The sequence below is a fragment of the Microtus oregoni genome, unplaced genomic scaffold (genome assembly GCF_018167655.1).
Source record: "Microtus oregoni isolate MIOR12 unplaced genomic scaffold, Mior012 000005F_ref0000423, whole genome shotgun sequence".
Lineage (NCBI taxonomy): Eukaryota > Metazoa > Chordata > Mammalia > Rodentia > Cricetidae > Microtus > Microtus oregoni.
Window position 1 is genome coordinate 34,745,701 of NW_024543064.1, and position 20,126 is coordinate 34,765,826.

A 20,126-nucleotide genomic window follows, 5' to 3' on the forward strand; every position below is an offset into this window, starting at 1 on the left:
TCGGGGTCTCAAAGGACCGGACCCTAAAGCGGACTTGGGCTCCTTCCCGGAGTCCGGCTGGGCCCCGGGAACGCGCGTCTGCCAGCATGGAGTCCATGGAGTCCACGAACTCCGGGTGATGGCCAGGTCTCAGCGTCCTCGAGTATCCAGGTTAAAAACTTTCGCGGGAGCTGGGAAAGCTTTGGCGGGACACTCGGGAGGCAGGGCCTTTGGCTTTGAGGCCTCCTGCTCCGGATGCTCCGCCATGGACCTGTGGGTATCCCAGGTGTGGCCGCTGCCGTGACGCCTGGATCACCAAGGCGACCTGTCAGACATCTGTGCACTGTCTCTGTGGAGCAATCGGTTAGTGCGTTCAGCTGTTAACTGAAAGGTTGGTGGTTCAATCCCACCCAGGGACGATGGCCTTTAGGCTTTTAACAAACAACTTTCCATATTGACAGCCACTTGTGTGCTGACTTGACAACTGGAGAGAGCACACTCATACATTCTTAAAATTTACAAAGTTCATGCAAAACCTTAGCTCCTGTATTTAAGGGATTTATTAACTTGCCTGTCACATGCTGTCTGGTAGGGAAATCAGCAAAGTCAATTTGTATAATTTTTTGATGGAATGAGGTGCGGTGGGGAGGGGGATACCTGTGTACAAAACCTCCTATTGTCGTTGGTTTACTTGGGGGTTGGATACTGTGAGAATCCTTTCTTATTAAAGGAAAATTATGAATAGCAAGTCACCAAAGCGCAGGAAACAGACCAGGTTTTAATAAAACGGGTAAACTTTACACCACTAAGTTGAACTGGAAAATACACTGTGCTGACTAGAATAAAACAGCATATTTTGCCAATAGTCCAAAAGTATTTTTTTTTGGAAGAATATCAATGTCTGAGTCAGATATTCCTGGCCTTAATTAGACACCAGGTGAATGTGAGCAACCTGTAAAACTCTATGCCTGCCCTCTCGTGGAGCCCACACAACACTGCAGGGAAGGCTCTGATTATCCCTACAGCCCAGAACGTGCATTTTTATTTTAAAAAAAAATTTATTTTTCGGGCTGGAGAGATGGCTCAGCGGTTAAGAGCATTGCCTGCTCTTCCAAAGGTCCTGAGTTCAATTCCCAGCAACCACATGGTGGCTGACAACCATCTGTAATGAGGTCTGGTGCCCTCTTCTGGCCTGCACACAGACAGAATATTGTATGCATAATAAATAAATAAATAAATATAAAAAAATTTATTTTTCTAAATAAATTGAACCTATTTATGTATCTTCACCAGCAACTGGGGCGTCCTCACCCTTTGTGTTTCTCGTGGAAATTACTTGGGCTCTGAGCTCTGAAACCAGCTTGATGAGCCCTTTACTAAGCAGCTCCTGAAGGGCTGCCCTGGCCAAGGAACCCTGAACCTTGAGTCTCTCAGGGACCACAGCTGGAGTAATAAGCTTACAGTTAGGAACTTCCTTACAGAGTTTGTCATATGGAGCCTTGTCAAACAGGACTAGATTGTTGAGCCTGCCCTGAACTTTGCCTTTGGACCACTTCTTCCCTTTGGCCTTGCCACCAGACTTATTTACTGGGCCTGTGTCCTTTTGGGCCGACTTTCCGTCATCTTTCTTCTTGTTGTCACCCTTGGGCGGCATGATGGAGCTCGGAGAGTGGAAAGGACACTGCAGCCTCCCTAAGATGTCGGGAAAAAGTCAGAGGTAGACAAGAGAAATATATAGCTCACCAGACTTATTTTGTCATCCCACAAAGAAACAAAGAACACTTTTTATTTTGCTCTTCAAACACACCCTGCTTTTTACCTGATATTTGTTAAGAAAATTGGTATTGGAAGAATTTCAGCTCAAAGGCTCAAAAATATATTCAACAAAATTATAGAAGAAAACTTTCCCAACCTAAAGAAGGATATTCTTATGAAGGTACAAGAAGCTTAGAGAACACCAAATATACTGGATCAAAAAACAAGAATCAAAAAATATCCCCTCACCATAAAATAATCAAAACACAAAACATACAGAATAAAGAAAGAATATTAAGAGCTGCAAAGGTAAAAGGTCAAGTAACATATAAAGGTAAACCTAGCAAAATTACATGTGACTTCTCTATGGAGAACTTGAAAGCCAGAGTGTCCTGGATAGATGTGCTGCAGACACTAAGAGACCATGGATGCAAGCCCAGACTACTATACCCAGGTCAGCTTTCTTTAACCATCAATGGAGAAATCAATTTATTTCAAGACAAAAACAGATTTAAGCAATACGTATCCACAAACCCAGCCTTACAGAAAGTATTAGAAGGTAAACCTCAACACAAGGAAGCCAACAATACCCACTATATCACAGACATCTGATAACCCTCCACCAAAACAACTCAAAGAAAGGAAACACACAAACACTACCACCAAAATAAATAAATAAATAACCGGGGTTAACAACCACTGGTCATTAATATCACCTAATATCAATGGACTCAATTCACCTATAAAAAGGCACAGGTTAACAGAATGGATACAAAAACAGGATCCAACATTCTGCTGTTTACAAGAAACACTCCTCAACCTCAAAGACAGACACTACCTCAGAGTAAAGGGCTGGGAAAAGGTTTTCCAATCAAACAGAACTAAGAAACAAGCAGTTGTGGCTATCCTAATATCTAACAAAATTGATTTCAAACTAAAATCAATCAGAAGAGATGAAGAAGGACACTTTAAACTCATAACAGGAACAATTCATCAAGATGCAGTCTCAATCCTGAATATCTATGTCCCTAATATAAAAGCACCCACATATGCAAAAGAACTAGAACTTAAACCCACAAACTAATAGTAGGAGATGGACAGGTCAACCAGACAGAAACTTAACAGAGAAATAAGAGAACTAATAGATGTATTGAGTCAAATGAACTTAACAGACATCTATAGAACATTCTACCCAAACAGGAAATAAACCATCTTCTCAGCACCTCGTGGAACCTTCTCAAAAACTGATCTCAGACTTAGTAACAAAGCAAACATCCACAAATACAAAGAAATTGGAGTAAACCACCTGTGTCTTATCGGCTCACCATGGAGTAAAGTTAGAAATTAACAACAATACAACCCCCAGAAAGCCTACAAACTTGTGAAAAGTGAACAGTCAACTACTGAACCACTCCTGGGTCAAGGAAAAATTAAGAAAGAAATTAAAGTTTTCCTTTAATTCAACGAAAATGAAGACACAACATACCCAAACCTATGGGACACCATGAAAGCAGTGCTAAGAAGGAAGTTCATAGCACTAGGTGCCCATATAAAGAAAATGGAGAAGGCTCACACCAGAGACTTAACAGCACACCTGAAAGCTCTAGAAAAAAAAAAGGCAGACTTACCCAGGAGGAGTAGAAGACTGTAAATAATCAAACTGATGGCTGAAATCAACTAAATAGAAACACAGAAAACAATACAAAGAATCAATGAAACAAAGAGCTAGTTTTTGGGGTTTTTTTGTTTTGTTTTGTTTTGTTTTGTTTTTTGTTTTTTTGTTTTTTCAGAAAATCAACAAAAGGGCTGGAGGGATGGCTCAGAGGTTAAGAGCACTGACTGCTCTTCCAGAGGTCCTGAATTCAATTCACAGAATCCACATAGTGGCTCACAGTCATCTTTAATGAGATCTGGCGCCCTCTTTTGGTATATGGGAAGCAGAATGTTGTACACATGATAAATAAAATTTCAAAAAAAAAATCAACAAAATAGACAAACCCTTATCCAAACTAGTCAAAAGGCAGAGAGAACATGCAAATTAACAAGATCAGAAACGCAAAGGGGGACATAACAACAGACACTGAGGAAATTCAGAGAATTATTAGGTCTTACTACAAAAGCCTATAAGCCACAAAATTGGAAAATACAAAAGAAATGGATTTTTTAGATAAATACAATATACCAAAATTAAATCAAGACCCAGGTGAACAATTTAAATAGCCCTATAAGTCACGAGGAAATAGAAGCTGTCATCAAAACCCCCACCCCCAAAAAAGAGCAGGGCCAGATGGTTTTAATGCAGAATTCTACCAGAACTTCCAAGAAGAGCTAATACCTATATTTCTTAATGTGTTCCACATAATAGAAACAGAAGAGCCATTGTCAAACTCTTCTTATGAAGCTACAGTTACCTTGATACCAAAACCACACACTCAAACAAGAAAGAGAATTACAGACCAATCAACTCATGAACATCAATAAAAAAATGGCAAACCGAATCCAAGAACACATCAAAAAATTATCCATTATGATCAAGTAGGCTTCATGCCAGAGATGCAGGGCTGGCTCAACATACGAACATCTATCAATGTAATTCATCATATAAATAAACTATAAGAAAAAAGCCATATGATCATTACATTACATGCCAAAAAAGCATTTGATACAATTCAACACCTTTTATGATAAAGGTCTTGGAGAGATTAGGGATACAAGGATCATATAAAATAATAATAAATATAATAAAACAATATACAGCAAGCCAACAGCTAACATCAAATTAATGGAGAGAAACTCAAAGCGATTTCACTAAAATCAGGAACAAGACAATGTTGTCCACTCTCTCCATATCTCTTCAACATAGTGCTTGAAGTTCTAGCAATAGCTATAAGACAACATATTGAGATCAAGGGGATTCGAATTGGAAAGGAAAAAGTCAAACTTTCATTATTTGCAGATGATATGATAGTGTACATAAGTGACCCCAAAAACTCTACCAGAAAACTGCTACAGCTCATAAATGCCTTCAGTGATGTGACAGGATACAAGATCAACTCAAAAAAAAAAAAACCCCAGTAGCCCTCCTATACACAAAGGATAAAGAAGCAGAGATGGAAATCAGAGAAACATCACCTTTCACGATAGCCACAAATAGCATGAAGTATCTTTGGGTAACACTAACGAAAGAAATGAAAGATCTATTTGACAGGAACTTGAAGTCTTTGAAGAAAGAAATTGAAGAGGACACAAGAAAATGGAAAGATCTCCTATGCTCCTGGATAGGTTGGATCAAATAGTAAAAAAATGGCAATTCTACTAAAGGCAATCTATAGATTCAATGCAATCCCCATCACAATGCCAACAAAATTTTTCACAGACCTTGAGGTAACAATAATCAACTTTCTGTGGAAAAACAAAAAACCCAGGATAGCCAAAACAATCTTATACAATAAAGGATTGTCTGGAGGCATTACTATCCCTGACTTCAAACTCTATTACAGAGCTTGGTATTGGCATAAAAACAGAGAAGTCGACCAATGGAATCTAATAGAAGACCCTGACTTTAACCCACAAACCTATGAACACCTGATTTTCGATAAAGGAGCTAAAAGTATACAATGGAAAAAAGAGAGCATCTTCAACAAATTGTGCTGGCAAAACTGGATGTCAATCTGTAGAAGAATGAAAATAGATCCATATCTATCACGATGCACAAAACTCAAGTCCAAATGGATTAAAGACCTCAATATCAGTCCGAACACACTGAACCTGATAGAAGAGAAAGTGGGAATTACTCTACAGCACATTAGCACAGGAGACCACTTCCTACGTATAACCACAGCAGCACAGACACTAAGGGCATCATTGAGTAAATGGGACCTCCTGAGGCTGAGAAGCTTCTGTAAAGCAAAGGACACTGTAACTAAGACAAAAAGGCAACCCACTGACTGGGAGAAGATCTTCACCAACCCCGCAAGTGACAAAGGTCTGATCTCCAAAATATATAAAGAACTCAAGAAACTAGACCGCAAAAGGCTAATCAACCCAATTATAAAATGGGGCACTGAGCTGAACAGAGAATTCTCAACAGAAGAACTTCAAATGGCCAAAAGACACTTAAGGTCATGCTCAACTTCCTTAGCGATCAGGGAAATGCAAATCAAGACAACTTTAAGATACCATCTTACACCTGTCAGAATGGCTAAAATAAAAAACACCAATGATAGCCTTTGCTGGAGAGGTTGTGGAGAAAGGGGTACACTCACCCATTGCTGGTGGAAATGCAAACTTGTGCAACCACTTTGGAAAGCAGTGTTTCAGTTTCTCAGGAAATTCGGGATCAACCTACCCCTGGATCCAGCAATACCACTCTTGGGAATATACCCAAGAGAGGCCCTATCATACAACAAAACTATATGCTCAACTATGTTCATGGCAGCATTGTTTGTAATAGCCAACCTGGAAACAACCTAGATGCCCTTCAAAGGAAGAATGGATGAAGGAAGTATGGAATATATACATATTAGAGTATTACTCAGCAGTAAAAAACAAGGACTTCTTGAATTTTGCATACAAATGGATGGAAATAGAAAACACTATCCTGAGTGTGGTAAGCCAGACCCAAAAAGAGGAACATGGGATGTACTCACTCATATTTGGTTTCTAGACATAAATAAAGGACATTGAGCTTATAATTCATGTTCCTAGAGAAGCTAAATAAGAAGGTGAATCCAAAGACAAACACATAGGCATCCTCATGAATATTAACCTTCATCAGGCGATGAAAGGAGACAGAGACAGAGACCCACATTGGAGCACCGGACAGAAATCTCAAGGTCCAAATTAGGAGCAGAAGGAGACGGAGCAGGAGCAAGGAACTCAGGACCGCGAGGGGTGCAGCCACACACTGAGACAATGGGGATGTTCTATCGGGAACTCACCAAGGCCAGCTGGCCTAGGTCTGAAAAAGCATGGGATAAATCCGGACTAGCTGAACATAGCGGACAATGAGGAATACTGAGAACTCAAGAACAATCGCAGTGGGTTTTTGATCCTACTGCACGTAGTGGCTTTGGGGGAGCCTAGGCAGTTTGGATGCTCACCTTACGAGACCTGGAAAGAGGTGGGCAGTCCTTGGGCTTCCCACAGGTCAGGGAACACTGATTGCTCTTCGAGCAGATGAGGGAGGGGGACTTGATCGGGGGAGGGGGAGGGAAATGGGAAGCGGTTGCGGGGAGGAGGCAGAAATCCTTAATAAATAAATAAATTATTAAAAAAAATATGCAAGGTCACATAATCATCAAAAACTTGCCTATATTCAGTTGTAATTCACGCTTTTTTGATGTTAAAGATATTCTAACTAAAACAAAAATAAAATTATTGATCTAGCATATCAAGAAACTTTTGAGGATATAAAAAAAATAAAATATGTTTAGGAGTTTAGTTCCTGGAGTAATGAGAACATTTCTTAAAGTCTGGAGTTTTTCTCTTAAAGTCCAGGAGCAGGTCCACGGTGCATAGTCTCCAATCTCACCCCAGGCCATCCTCGCCCCTGTCCGTCCCTCTACATAGACTCCAATCCCACCCCCAGACCACCCTCGCCCCTGTAGGTCCCTCTCCACCCCATGTCAAGTTCTTCCATCTCCCTCCTGTCTGGACTCCCTGAGCACCGGCACCGCCCTTGCCGCCTTTCTCACAATCTTGCAGACAAGGCTCCAGCACACACCTGGGGTGACCACCCCTTTGTGCGTCCTTGCTCGGGTCTGCAAAAAACCTGACCCTAAAGTTTTTAAAAATTAAAAACTTATGTTGAAAAAGTCTCTGAATGAATTATAAAAGGTAAGCTGAGACTTCGTCAACTAGCAGGTATAGACCCAGCAGAAATTATAGTGCCTTTTACTACTGAAGAAATAAAAAAGTTATGGGAAGACAATAAACCGTGGCAAAGAGCTTCTGCTAATTTTTTGTGAGAAATTAATAGCAACTATCCCAAAACTGGTAGACTTAACCTCATAAAGAGAACGTCTTGGATTCTTCCTAGGATTGTACGTGATGCTCCAATAACAAGAGCCTGTACGTTCTATACTGATGCAACTAAATCAGGGAAAGCAGGTTACAAGTCAGCTGAATTGAGTAAGGTGGAACAAAGCCCTTATAATTCTGTCCAGAAGGCAGAATTATATGCCATTCTTATGGTGCTAAGGGATTTTAAAGACCCTCTTAATATAGTTACGGATTCACAATATGCAGAAAGAGTTATCTTGCATATTGAAACTGCTGAATTTATACCAGATGACACAGAGTTGACTTCATTGTTTATCCAGGTACAAGACATAATCAGGAACAGGCTTTGTCCGATGTACATAACACACATCCGGTCCCATACAGGTCTGCCTGGTCCTCTAGCCCAAGGCAACGCTGAGATTGATCAATTATTGATTGGAAGTGTGTTGCAGGCCTCAGAATTTCATAAGAAGCATCATGTCAATAGTAAAGGCCTAAAGAAAGAATTTTCCTTTACTTGGCAACAAGCTAAGGACATTATAAAGAGATGTCCTACTTGTTCTTTCTATAATCAAACACCGTTGCCTGCAGGGAGTAACCCAAAGGGTACTAAGAGAAATGAAATCTGGCAGATGGATGTGTTCCACTTTATGGAATTTGGTAAATTAAAATATGTACACCACACCATAGACACGTATTCAGATTTTCAATGGGCTACTGCCCTGAGCTCAGAAAAGGCTGATTCAGTAATCACACATTTATTGGAAGTTATGGCCATCATGGGCATTCCTGCACAAATAAAGACAGATAATGGTCCAGCATATGTATCTAAGAAAATGAAACGCTTTTTTGATTATTATAATATAAAACACATTACAGGTATACCAAATAATCCTACAGGTCAGGCAGTTATAGGAAGATCAAATCGTACTATAAAGGATATGTTGAACAAACAGAAAGGGACCGAAAATACCCCCAGAAATAGATTACATAATGCTTTATTAACCTTGAATTTTCTTAACGCTAATGAGAAAGGAATGACAGCAGCAGAAAGACATTGGATAATGGAAAAGTCTGCTGAACTAAATCAACCGATATATTTCAAAGATGTGCTGTCCTCTCAATGGAAGCCAGGAGATGTGCTACGTTGGGGAAGGGGTTTTGCTCTTGTTTCCACAGGAGAAGAAAAATTGTGGATACCATCAAAATTAATAAAGTTTCGATTTGAAGAGGAGAAACCTCTTGGAAAGGAGAAATGACAACTCATCCACAATGATGATATTCATACAGGTGGTAAGAAAAAGATATAGAATGGGGGCAGGGTTCTATTCCTATCTCCACAGGAAAACACTCATCTTTGAAAAATTCAAGGGACCCTGGATGTTTGGATATTGACAGATGGAAAAATACCTGCCTGTAGTAATAAGACTAGCGGCGGGTCTGCCTCCCTGGCACCCCGGCCGCCTGTTCGGCTAGCTTATGCCCCGAAATAATTACACGGACACTGTATTCTTTTAAACACCGCTTGGCCCATTTCTATCTAGCCTCTTCTAGGCTAATTCTCGCACCTGGACTAGCCCATTTCTGATCATCTGTGTAGCACCCCTAGGTGCGCTTACCAGGAAGATTCTAGCCTATGTCCATCCTGGGTCGGAGCTTCATCGCATGCGTCTGTCCTGGCGAGGGGAGCATGGCATCTCTCTGAGGCGTCTGCTCCCAAGAGGAGAGCTGTCGAGTCTGAGCTCACTTCCTCTTCCTCCCAGTGTTCTGTTCTGTTTACTCCTCCCACCTATCTTCTAACCAATGAGGGCCAAGCAGTTTCTTTTTATTTAACCAATGACATTCCTCCATCACCTGCCCTTTAGGAAATATCAAGAGAACTGAATGAGTTGTGTAAGTAAAATATATTAAACCATATTTCTAAATTTATAAAGCTGGTTTTGAAGTTGGACTCTGGCTCAGTCCCTCTCCAATTCCAAGCCTGTTAATAAGAGAAAAACCCAGAGTTTCTGGAGTTTCTGTCTCATGTCAAGAGCCATGATATGGGACAGAAAGAAATATGAGTTTAGAAAACATCTTTGCTTTGCTTCATATCTATCATACTTTTCATTGAATATATCTATCATACTTTTCATTGAATATATCTATCATACCTTTCAGTTAATATATATATATATATGATTAATGTTTAAATTTTTCACAATGAACAATGAGTTTTTCCTGAAGTGATATTTGAAGTTTCCAGGAAGAAGATGGGGCCCCATAACAACAACTCCACCTGGTTGATATGACGTTATGATACTAATAACGCTACTACAAGACCTGCTTTGGGTACCAGCTGCACAAGACAGTTCCAACTTGGTTAACTGAAATGGTGCACATCTTATACAACATTTTGGCCAGACCTGCACAAAATACTCAGAGACTATTGGCAATTTTAAAAGACATTGATCTTGAAATTTAACCATCATTTTACTTTCACAGGATCCACCAGAAAGAATATCGCCCCCATGACAGCTGGAAGTAATTCTAGAGGACGACGTCCCCTCTCCCAGTAAAGTTTGCCCTTGGGTTTAGGGACATCATTTAGGGGTTGATTATAATTAGTATACGATTGAGGGTTGTGGGAGGAATTTTATAAGCTCAGGGATCATTTTGAAAAAAAAGAGGGATGATGGGATAATAGATTTGTAATTGTGAGTTACTGTTTTTAGACAAATATATTGGTGTAGATTCTTGTATATTGATAGAAAGTTAAATTATATTGACTATCATATGCATGCATGTTTCTACCTCTGTTTAAAACATTTTTTATGTATTGACATATATTGTATATATTTACCATATTGCAGTGTACATTTCTACCTCTGATTAAGATACTTATATAATATTTGTGTATTGATATATATTTACCTACTGCAATGTATATTTGTACATTGTTTATATTTGGAGGTCATTGTCCTCATTTGTTTTACAGTCGTTTATGTTCTTAGTCTTTAAGTTAGATAGATATTGAGAATTATATAGATTAATGGTCATCTAAGTTTGTCATTTATAATTAGACTAATCAGGTTCTTTAGATATATAGAGATTATACTCAGTATAGATAGATAATCTTCAACTTCTTCAAAGAGCTGTAGAAAATGGCCTTTAATCTAACTCAGAGTTTTGTGGTAGTGAGACACAATTGCTCCTGGCAACACTGCTCTCTTCCCGAGAGAATGTTGAGCACCAAAGACACTCCACTTGGAGCCTTTCTATTTGGCAGAACTGGCCTTTGGGCAAAGAAATGCCCATACCTCAACCACTGACAGAGATACAGAGCATGCATCAATGGATAAAACAGGACTGTCATATCCTGCCAAGACAGGGTAAGATAGTTTTGAAAAGTTGCTTGCCTTTGAAAATGGTATGTCAGTTATGTTAGGCCTTAGCCAATGTTGGTTGCTTCAATGCTGCTAACGTGACTTTGGGTGATTGCCCAGGTAGCTAGTTGTCTCTGTGATTTGTTGCATGTTTTGGAAGTTGTTTTACTGAACTTCCTAATTACCCAGGTAACATTATTTCCCTTCTCAGATCTTCGATGGGGTTGAAGACTATATAAATGTAGTTACTTTCTCTCATGACTTGGCCAAGTTATTTATTACATAAGACCTAAGCTAGTTAGAATAGGATATTTGTACTTATTGTATATAATTTCATAGTAGGTTTAGAACTCTCTTATTTAAACAAAAGGGGGAGGTGTTGCGGGAGGTCCTCCCGCTCCTCCAGCCTACAGCCGCTGAGATATCAGCCCATTGGGGCGTGGTCTCACTCCATTTAAAAATGCAGCCACTTCCCTCTCCTCTCTCTCTTCACTTCCTGTTCTGCCTGCGACTAGACTCCCTTCCTGGTTGTGCAGAGGGCTGTTGTCTGGGACGGTGATCTGTAAGTTTTTTCCCCTTTAAATAAATACCACCCTATTAATCATAATTCCAACCTGGTGTGGCATTGTTTGTGACTTACGCCTTCACATTGTCTCAACACACAGCACATGGCTCCCAAATGCCTCTAAATTCCAGCCTCAAGAAGAATAAGACATGCTTCTGGCCTACACACAAATGCAGTCTTGCCTTGCAGCCTAGGTTAGCTTTAATCTTGCACTTATCTCAGAGTTCTGGGAGTAAAGATCTGATAGGCCTGACCATTAATTTTTAATTTTATTTTTAGGATTTTATTTATTCTATATGCAGTGTTCTGCCTACAGATAGACATGCAGGCCAGAAGAGGGCACCAGATATCATTACAGAGGGTTGTGAGCCACAATATGGTGGCTGGGAATTGAACTCAGGACCTCTGGAAGAGATTCTTACCATTGAGCGAACTCTCCACACCTTGACCATTTCTCTTTTCTTTCTCTTAAATCACATGTTCATGGGGAGAGGGGTACATCAGTGTATATGGTGTCAGAGTACAGCTTCCAGGAGTCAGTTCTCTCCTTCCATGAGGACGGATGGCAGGCTTGATGGTAAGATTCTTTAAGCCTTTAGTAGTAACATCACTACTATAGGTCCTACAGTTTCAAAGTCATTTATTTACATAATTTCTTGGCTTAGCCCTATGTGGTGGTACCATTTAAAGGGTGTATGTATACCCCTAGGATCCTCTAAATCGCAATTCTCTACTTATGGGTCAAAACCCCTTTAGGAGTTGGAGGAGTCTTCACAGGGAATAGCCTAAGACCATTGGGAAAACATTTACATTATGATTCAAAACAAAATCACTTATTTCAATAACAATGAACGTGATTTTATTGTTGGGGGTTACCACAACATAAGGAACTGCATTAGGAAGATTGAGAACCACACCTCCAAATAGTATCTTGCAGTACTACACAAAAATATAAATGGCATGAGTCCAATATTTGAAGGCAACTGTTGATTTTGAGTCTGTGTTGAATGCGTTTGTCTTGACCAATGTAAATTGAGTCTTGACTCTCTTTGACAAGCTTCGGGAAATATCAAAATAAATGTGTTTCTTTCACACATCTTTCATCCCAACACTCAGAGGGCAGAAGCAGGCAGATCACCGAATTAGAGGCTAGCCTGGTCTACAGAGTGAGTTCCAGGACAGCCATAGCCACACAGAAAAATCTTGTTTTGAAAAACTAAAAAAAGTGCTTTTTCAAAACCCAAATTATACCCCAAATAAATCTAGCAAAGTGGGATTCCACAAGGGAAAGGTATCAATGGCCCAGGGAGAGAGATGATGAGACACTGGGGCTAAGCCAGCTTCGTGCTCTGCTGGAATTCTGAGGCTTGGTAAGCATGGAACTGGATCGTACAGATGTAGTGCTAGGGTGTTCCAAGGGCTGGGCTAAGCCTAATAGGGCCAAATGTTGTGCATGTGGGGTGGAAAAGTAGATCTTCTGTTCTTCTGAGTACCGTTCTGCAGGAGTCACGGCATCACTGTAGGTCCAGTCACACCAATGGAAATTGAAGCCTTCAAGCAGAGTGATGTGGCCAGCTCTTGTAGGAACACAATCAGGGGGCTTTCTAGATGGCAATTTAGGCACTTCAATCCCTGGCAGCAACATTACCCCTCTGATAGCAAACCAGCCCAAATGGGGGTATATGCACACACCTGCTATGTACTGAAGAGAAGGGAAAAGAAAAGCAGAGTTACAGAGGCCATTTTGATACTAAGTCCAGCTACCATTATTGAAGCTTTTTTTCCTTTATTTTTATGTGCAAGCAGTACCTACAGAGGCCAGCAGAGGGTGAGCAGCAACCTTGTGGGTGATGAATGCTACTCTTCTGCAAGAGCAACAAAAGGCCTTAACCTTAGAACTAACTGTGGAGGCTCTACTTGAACTGATTGAGACAGTACCTGCCTCTGCCCCCTGAATAGGGGAATTAAAGGCGCCTGCAACTAATCCTGGCCTGATCTGTTTAATTTGGGGGGGGGGGGGGTCTTAAAAAAATCTGCCTGTTCTGGAACTGTGTCAACCAAGTGGACTTCAAACTCACAAAAAACTCCAGCCTTTGCCTTTCAAGTGCTGGTCTTATGCAACCACAGCCCAGTTTGCCTGCCTTGTTCTTAAAATTTTGTGTTTCTTCACGGCCTCTGGAAAATCCAGGTCCCAGGGGTCATACTCAGGTTGGTATGCTGCTGTGGCCCACAGTGCCTTTACCCCCACCTCACTGTCCTGTCTTCTCTTCACCACCTACTCAGAAACATTCTAAGGAATCAGGAAGGGCTCTCTTGAGACCTGACTTGCATTACCCCCGCCCTGGATTTTCCAGAGACAGCCAGGGAACACAAAGTTTTAATAACAAAGCAGGCAAGCTGGGCAGTGGTTGCATATGCCCCAGCTCTCGGGAGGCAAAGGCTGGAGTTTTTTGTGAGTTTGAGGTCAACCTGGTCTACACACTTCCAGAATAGTCAGGTTATTTATCACACAGATAAATCCTCTCCCCAAAACAAACAAACAAAAACAGATCCTGTCTGGCTTGGCTGCCTGTGCTTTAAATCACAGTACTACTAGGGCAAATATCTCAGGGAGTTCAAGGCCAGCCCTACACAGTGAGTTCTAAGACAGCCTCAAGTGTAGAGACCTTGTCTCAAAAACAAAAAAAAGAGCAGGTAGAGGTGAGGTGACTCAGTGAGGGAAGGTGTTTGCAAGCCAAGCCTGACAACCTCAGTTCATCCCCACAGCCCACATGGTGGAAGGGGAGACCTGACTCTAGCAGTTGTCCCTTTGGTCTCCATAAGGGCATGCAGAACACAGTAAAAAAAAAAAAAAAAATTAAGATTTATGTATTTAGTTATTTTTTTTTTTTGAGATAGGGTTTTCTCTGTAGTTTGGAGCCTGTCCTGGAACTCACTTTGTCTACCAGGCTGGCCCTCAAAATCACAGAGATCTCCCTGCATCTGTCTCCCTAGTGCTGGGATTAAAGGCGTGTGCCACCAATTGCCGGATTTATTTTTTTTTTTAAATGTATACAGTGTTCCGCTTCCATGTATTCCTGCATGCCAGAAGAGGGCACCAGATCTCATTAAGGATGGTTGTGAGCCACCATACAGTTGCTGGGAATTGAACTCAGAACCTCTGGAAGAGCAGCAGTCAGTGCTCTTAACTGCTAAACCATTTCTCCAGAGAGATTTTTTTGTTTTGCTTTGTTTTGTTAGGAGACAAGCTCTCTCTGTAGCTTTGGTGCCTGTCCTGTAAGTAGCCCTTGTATAACAGGCTGGCCTCAAACTCAAAGAAATCTGCCTGCCTCTGCCTTCTGAGTGCTAGGATTAAAGGAGTGTGTCACCACCACCCCGGCTGCAAGAGAGAGTTTTATTTATTTATTTATTTATTTATTTTTTCCAAATTCATCAAGATTTAATGGAGAACAATAAATGACATCAATAGAACAATCCCAACAGTTTTCCGATGCCTTAAAAGTGGGTGGTAAGCTTGGAACAGGTTCTTCAGCAGGAGCAATACAACATGTTCTAAGATTATGGAGGTGAGAAAACATGTTTGTTAGTTCAAGATGCCTTGTGCACAATACAACAGTTTCCAGGACAGAGAGGACAACAAAACATATAAAGAATAAATCCAAGCTGCTTAACTTTCTACAATTCTCTTGAGTAGTAAGCCCAGGCCACCCTTGGCCATTTGCACGGGTGTCTTTTTTTCTTTATTCTCAATGTAAATACTTGCTCCTTGGGTCACCAGTAATTTTGCTTCTTCCAGTCTCTCCTCATCACAGGCTAAGTGTAGAGGAGTGTTACCCTCAGTGTCTTGGATGTTTTGTGGCTGCTTTGTAGAACAGAAGAATATGAACCGTCTTCAAGTTACCCTTGGCTGCTGCCCGGTGCATTGCTGTAGCCTCATAATGGTCCTTAGCATCTGGATCAGCTCCACCTTCCAGTAACATGGCAGCAATCTCATGCCTATTTTTTGAGGCTGCATAATGGAGAGGAGTGCAGCCATGTTGGTTGACCGCATTCACTTGAGCACCTTTCACCAGCAGGGCCTTTACAATCTCATCCCGGCCAGCAGAAGCAGCAATATGCAGAGGAGACCAGCCTGCGTCATCTTTATCATTCACCGGCACACCAAGTTCCAGCAAGAATTCAACAATTTCTGTATGACCGGCTGAGCATGCCCAGTGCAATGCTGTTCTGCTGTCCTGATCGGTTCTAGTAGCTAGAGATTGATCGGCCAAAATGCTCTCCTTCAACTCATCCAGTTTCCCGGTGTAGGCCAGGTTGCAGACCATTACGTTAGACACACTCCCCTCCATTTCACCTTCCCCAGAATCTCCGTGAAGCTCAAGCCCCGCCCACTCACCAAGAGAGAGTTTTAAAATATTAAAAGTGCCCAAGCTTTTGGACTGTGATGTCCTCAGGTAAACCAGAAAGCAGGAGGCCTATTTGTCAGGACCCCAGATTCTTTGTTCTGGGTTATGTATCAATGTCAGGAAAGGAAGGTGATGTAATGTGGAACCTCACAGGGATACGTGAAGGGGCTTTTACTAATTTTCTCTCAGTCCCCACTCATTCATTCACATGTATTCATTCTCTAACCTTGGTCCCCCACAGGTCAGCATCCACATCTTGTCATTGGTAGTAGTAAGCAGCCCCGGCCACATGGGCTGCATTCTGGGCTAGAATCTTAGGGCACCGGTTGGGGTGGACCTCATAGTCATCATGACTTCTGTTTGCAGTTCTGAAAACTTCTGGAACAGAATAAGGGGATCCTGTTTGCATGATGGGAGTCAGGACTGTTACATGAAGGCCTAAGATGTGTATTAACATGGTTTGGTTTTGTGAGACAGGGTCAGAATGGCCTTGAACTTGCTATACATTGCAAAGACGGTAATCTTGCCTTTACCTCCCTACTGCTGGGATTCTCCATTAAAAGCCATATTTCAAGGGAAAACATAACTTTAACCTATATTAAAAAAGAAGTCAGGCCTGAGAGACCTTGTTTATAAAACCTGCCCTGGAGAAGCAGATCCTGAGAGCTAGCTAGTCACACCCACATGTCAAGTTCCAGATCATTAAGAGATTCTGCCTCAAAGAGTAAGGGACTGAAGAAATGGCTCAATAGCACTTATTGCTCTTGTAATCTATACAGGTTCAATTCCCAGCACCCAGCGTGGCTCACAGCAGTCCATAACCCAAGTTCCAAGGGATCAAACATAGTGCATATGCAGGAAAAACATTCATCCACATAAATGCTTTTTTTAAATTTATTTTAATATAAATTCTTTACAACAAACAAACAGGCCAGGCAGTGATACCACAAGGTCATTAATCCCAGCACTCTGGAGACAGAGACAGGTTGATCTGTGGGTTCCAGCTAGTTCCAGGACAGCTAGGGTTGTTACAAGAGAAACCCCTTCTTGAAAAATGAAAACAAACAAACAAAACAAAGAGAGAGAGAAAAAAAACTGAAGGTAAACAACACTCAAAGAACACTGTTTGGCTTCCATATTCTCACAAACATGTATGTTCACTTACACATAAAGAAAAATAAATTCCTCCTTTTTATTATTTATTTTTAATAATTTTTTATTGATATTTGTTGAGCTCTACATTTCTCTCTCTACCCCTCCCTGTCTCTCCCCTCCTGCCTTCAATCCTCCCCCAAGGTCCCCATGCTCAAAATTTACTCAGGAGATTTTTGTTTATTTGTGTCTGAGACAGGTGTAGTCCTGGATGGCAGTAATTCACTGTATAGACCATGGTGACCTGGAATTTGTGACTGTCTACCCTTTTCTAACCCTGAGATATCAGGCTTTGTTTTCCTCTGTGACTCCATAGCTGATTTTTATTCAATAACAGACAAAATACTCTCCCTCAGTTTGTGGGCTCCATGTCACACTTGGTTAATAAATAGCTTTTACTGGGCAGGTGAGCTGCTTCAGAGGTAAAGGCACTTGTGGTCAAGCCCAGAAACAGGGTTTGATTTCAGGGACACACGTGGCAAAGTGAGAGGACTGAGGCCCAGATTCTTCTGACCTCCACATGTGCACTGTGGTACTGCAGTGTCTGCCCCCACCTTAGTTCAACATCCTTAGTCATCAGAGAAATGCAAATCAAAACAACTCTGAGATTCCATCTTACATTTGTAAGAATGGCCAAGATCAAAAACACTGATGACAACTTATGCTGGAGAGATTGTGGGGAAAAGGGAACACTTCTGAATGCTGGTGGGAATGCCAGCTGGTACAACCGTTTTGGATGTCAGTGTGGCGATTTCTTAGAAAATTAGGCAACAACCTTCCTCAAGAACCAGTAATACCACTTTTGGGTATATATCCAAAGGATGCCCAATCGTGCCACAAGGATATTTATAGCAGCTTTGTTTGTCATAGCCAAAACCTGGAAAAAACCTAAATGCCCCTCAACCAAAGAATGGATTAAAAAAAAAAGTGATACATTTACGCAATGGAGTACTACACAACAGAAAAAAATAATAATGACAGCTTGAGTTTGCAGGAAAATGGATGGAACTAGAAAACATTATTTTGAGTGAGGTAACCCAGATACAGAAAGACAATTATCACATGTACTACTCATGGGTGGTTATTAAATATAAAGCAAAGAAAGCCAGTCTACAAACCACAATCCCAGAGAACTTAGACAACAACGTAGACAGTAAGAGGGACGTACATGTTACATAGATCCACTCTACATGGGAAGTAGAAAGATCCATAGTTCTCATCTTCTACTTGACCTGGAGCATCAGAATCTCTTTGGAGGAGGCCTGGAGATTTTAACAGGCTCCACAGTGATTCTTATTTATTCCAAAAGCAAGCAGTCCTCAACAGGAGGAAAAATGGAACTGTCTTGCTTCAGGATGTTTTCTTTACGTGTTTGAGTGTTTCACTTGGATGTATGTCTGTGCGCTACTTGCACATCTGTTGTCTGTGAAGTCTAGAACAGGGCTTTGGATCCCCTGAACTGGAGTTAATGGTGGTGTGAGGACCTGACTTTGCAGACTCCATTTTAAAGAGGGGGCATCATCTTAAGCCACATAATGAGGGGGGATCTCAGCTCAGATATGTGCTGCGATAGCGCAATTTGGATGGATACCCTGAAAATAGCCAATTAAGGAGCTAGGGAGCAGGGCCATAAACTTTAACGGGGTTCAGATGTTCCTAAGAGGCAGCCTACCCTTGAAGATACCTTGTCAGTTATTTATGGGGCTTTTTTAGGGTTTTCGTGCCCCAAAACTGACCAATGGTTTCAGAGACTACCTTGCCCTATGCCCTCCTTACCCAATCCCAGGATGACAGGACATGAATGCCCCTTACTATGGCATTTCCCCTTTAAAAGTTCCCCCCTTCCCGGGTTCAGGCTACACTTCCCTCACCCACTGCATTGGTGTGGTAGAGGTATAGTTCAAACTCAAGTTTGAATATTAAAAAACCCTCTTTTGCTTTACATCAGAATCTGTCAGAATCCGGTTTCCTCTTGGGGATAATAAACTTGGGCATAACAGTGGCTGTATGGCTGTAAGCTGTCACGTGTGCTGGGAACTGAACCTGGGTCCTCTGTAAAATAAGTTCATTTAACTGCTGAACCGTCAGAGAGGAAATGGAAACAGTTCTTTTTAAGCACGAGGAACTTTACTATTATTTTCTCACTTAGATGTAACTGCCTGCTGAGTTAGCTAACTTGAGCAATCTGCCATTTAAAACTTATTTCAAATACTGTAAGGGGTTGCCAACAACCTTATTTTAGGACTAAAAGTTTATTGAGTGCACAAGAGATGATGCCAGCCTGGATAGTAACAAAGTACACATGCAGTGTGACCAAAAGTCCGTCCTCATTTTTATAGCCATATATTTATTAACTTATTTACGGGCATGTGCCACAGCACCCGGATCAGTCAGTTCCGTCCTTTCACCATGTGGCACCTAAGGGTGAATTCAGATCATCAGGCTTGGCAGGAAGTGACCTTACCCACTATGTTAACACCAGAGAGTTCCTGGGTTGACAGACCCTAGATGTTCCACTCAAGCACAGAAAGTATAATTACTTTCATGTTTCGATTTGTTGAGTCCTTAACTCTGCTGTGTGGCCCATATGACCGTGAAATCTTTATTCTCCAGCCCCTACCTCACAGATGCAGGGATTACAGTGTGTGCCACTACATCTCTCTCAAATTTCCTTGTTGTAGCTCAACAGGTCTGATTTTACACTCTCAGCTACACAGGGAGAGATAAGGGATTTCAAATTCCAACTTGCTTGGTTTGAGGGAGTCTTGTTACTATCATAGCATAATAAACTGACAATTTCTTATTTTTTTTTAAATTTATTTATTATGTATACAACTTTCTGCCTCCATTTATACCCACACACCAGAAGAGGGCGCCAGATCTCGTTACAGATGGTTTGGA

The 20,126-nt window shown here is 41.3% G+C and overlaps 1 protein-coding gene, 1 non-coding gene and 2 pseudogenes across 2 annotated transcripts; 1 reads left to right on the forward strand and 3 right to left on the reverse strand.

The window, feature by feature from the left end:
* Nucleotides 1–324: 324 nt before the first annotated feature.
* Trnan-guu lies at nucleotides 325–398 on the forward strand. The gene has a single exon. It is a non-coding gene; the product is annotated as a tRNA-Asn (tRNA).
* Nucleotides 399–1,255: 857 nt separating this feature from the next.
* Nucleotides 1,256–1,633, reverse strand: LOC121448872 (40S ribosomal protein S25-like). Its single transcript, XM_041653131.1, has one exon. It carries the CDS (start codon nucleotides 1,631–1,633, stop codon nucleotides 1,256–1,258), a length of 378 nt encoding a protein of 125 aa, XP_041509065.1.
* An 11,328-nt stretch (nucleotides 1,634–12,961) lies between these two features.
* Nucleotides 12,962–19,771, reverse strand: LOC121447849 (annotated as a pseudogene).
* On the reverse strand, nucleotides 15,091–16,016 carry LOC121448864 (annotated as a pseudogene).
* Nucleotides 19,772–20,126: the final 355 nt, after the last annotated feature.

What these genes read in the sequence shown, in the direction of transcription:
- LOC121448872 (XM_041653131.1), bottom strand. Translation starts at nt 1,633, where the DNA reads ATGCCGCCCAAGGGTGACAACAAGAAGAAAGATGACGGAAAGTCGGCC.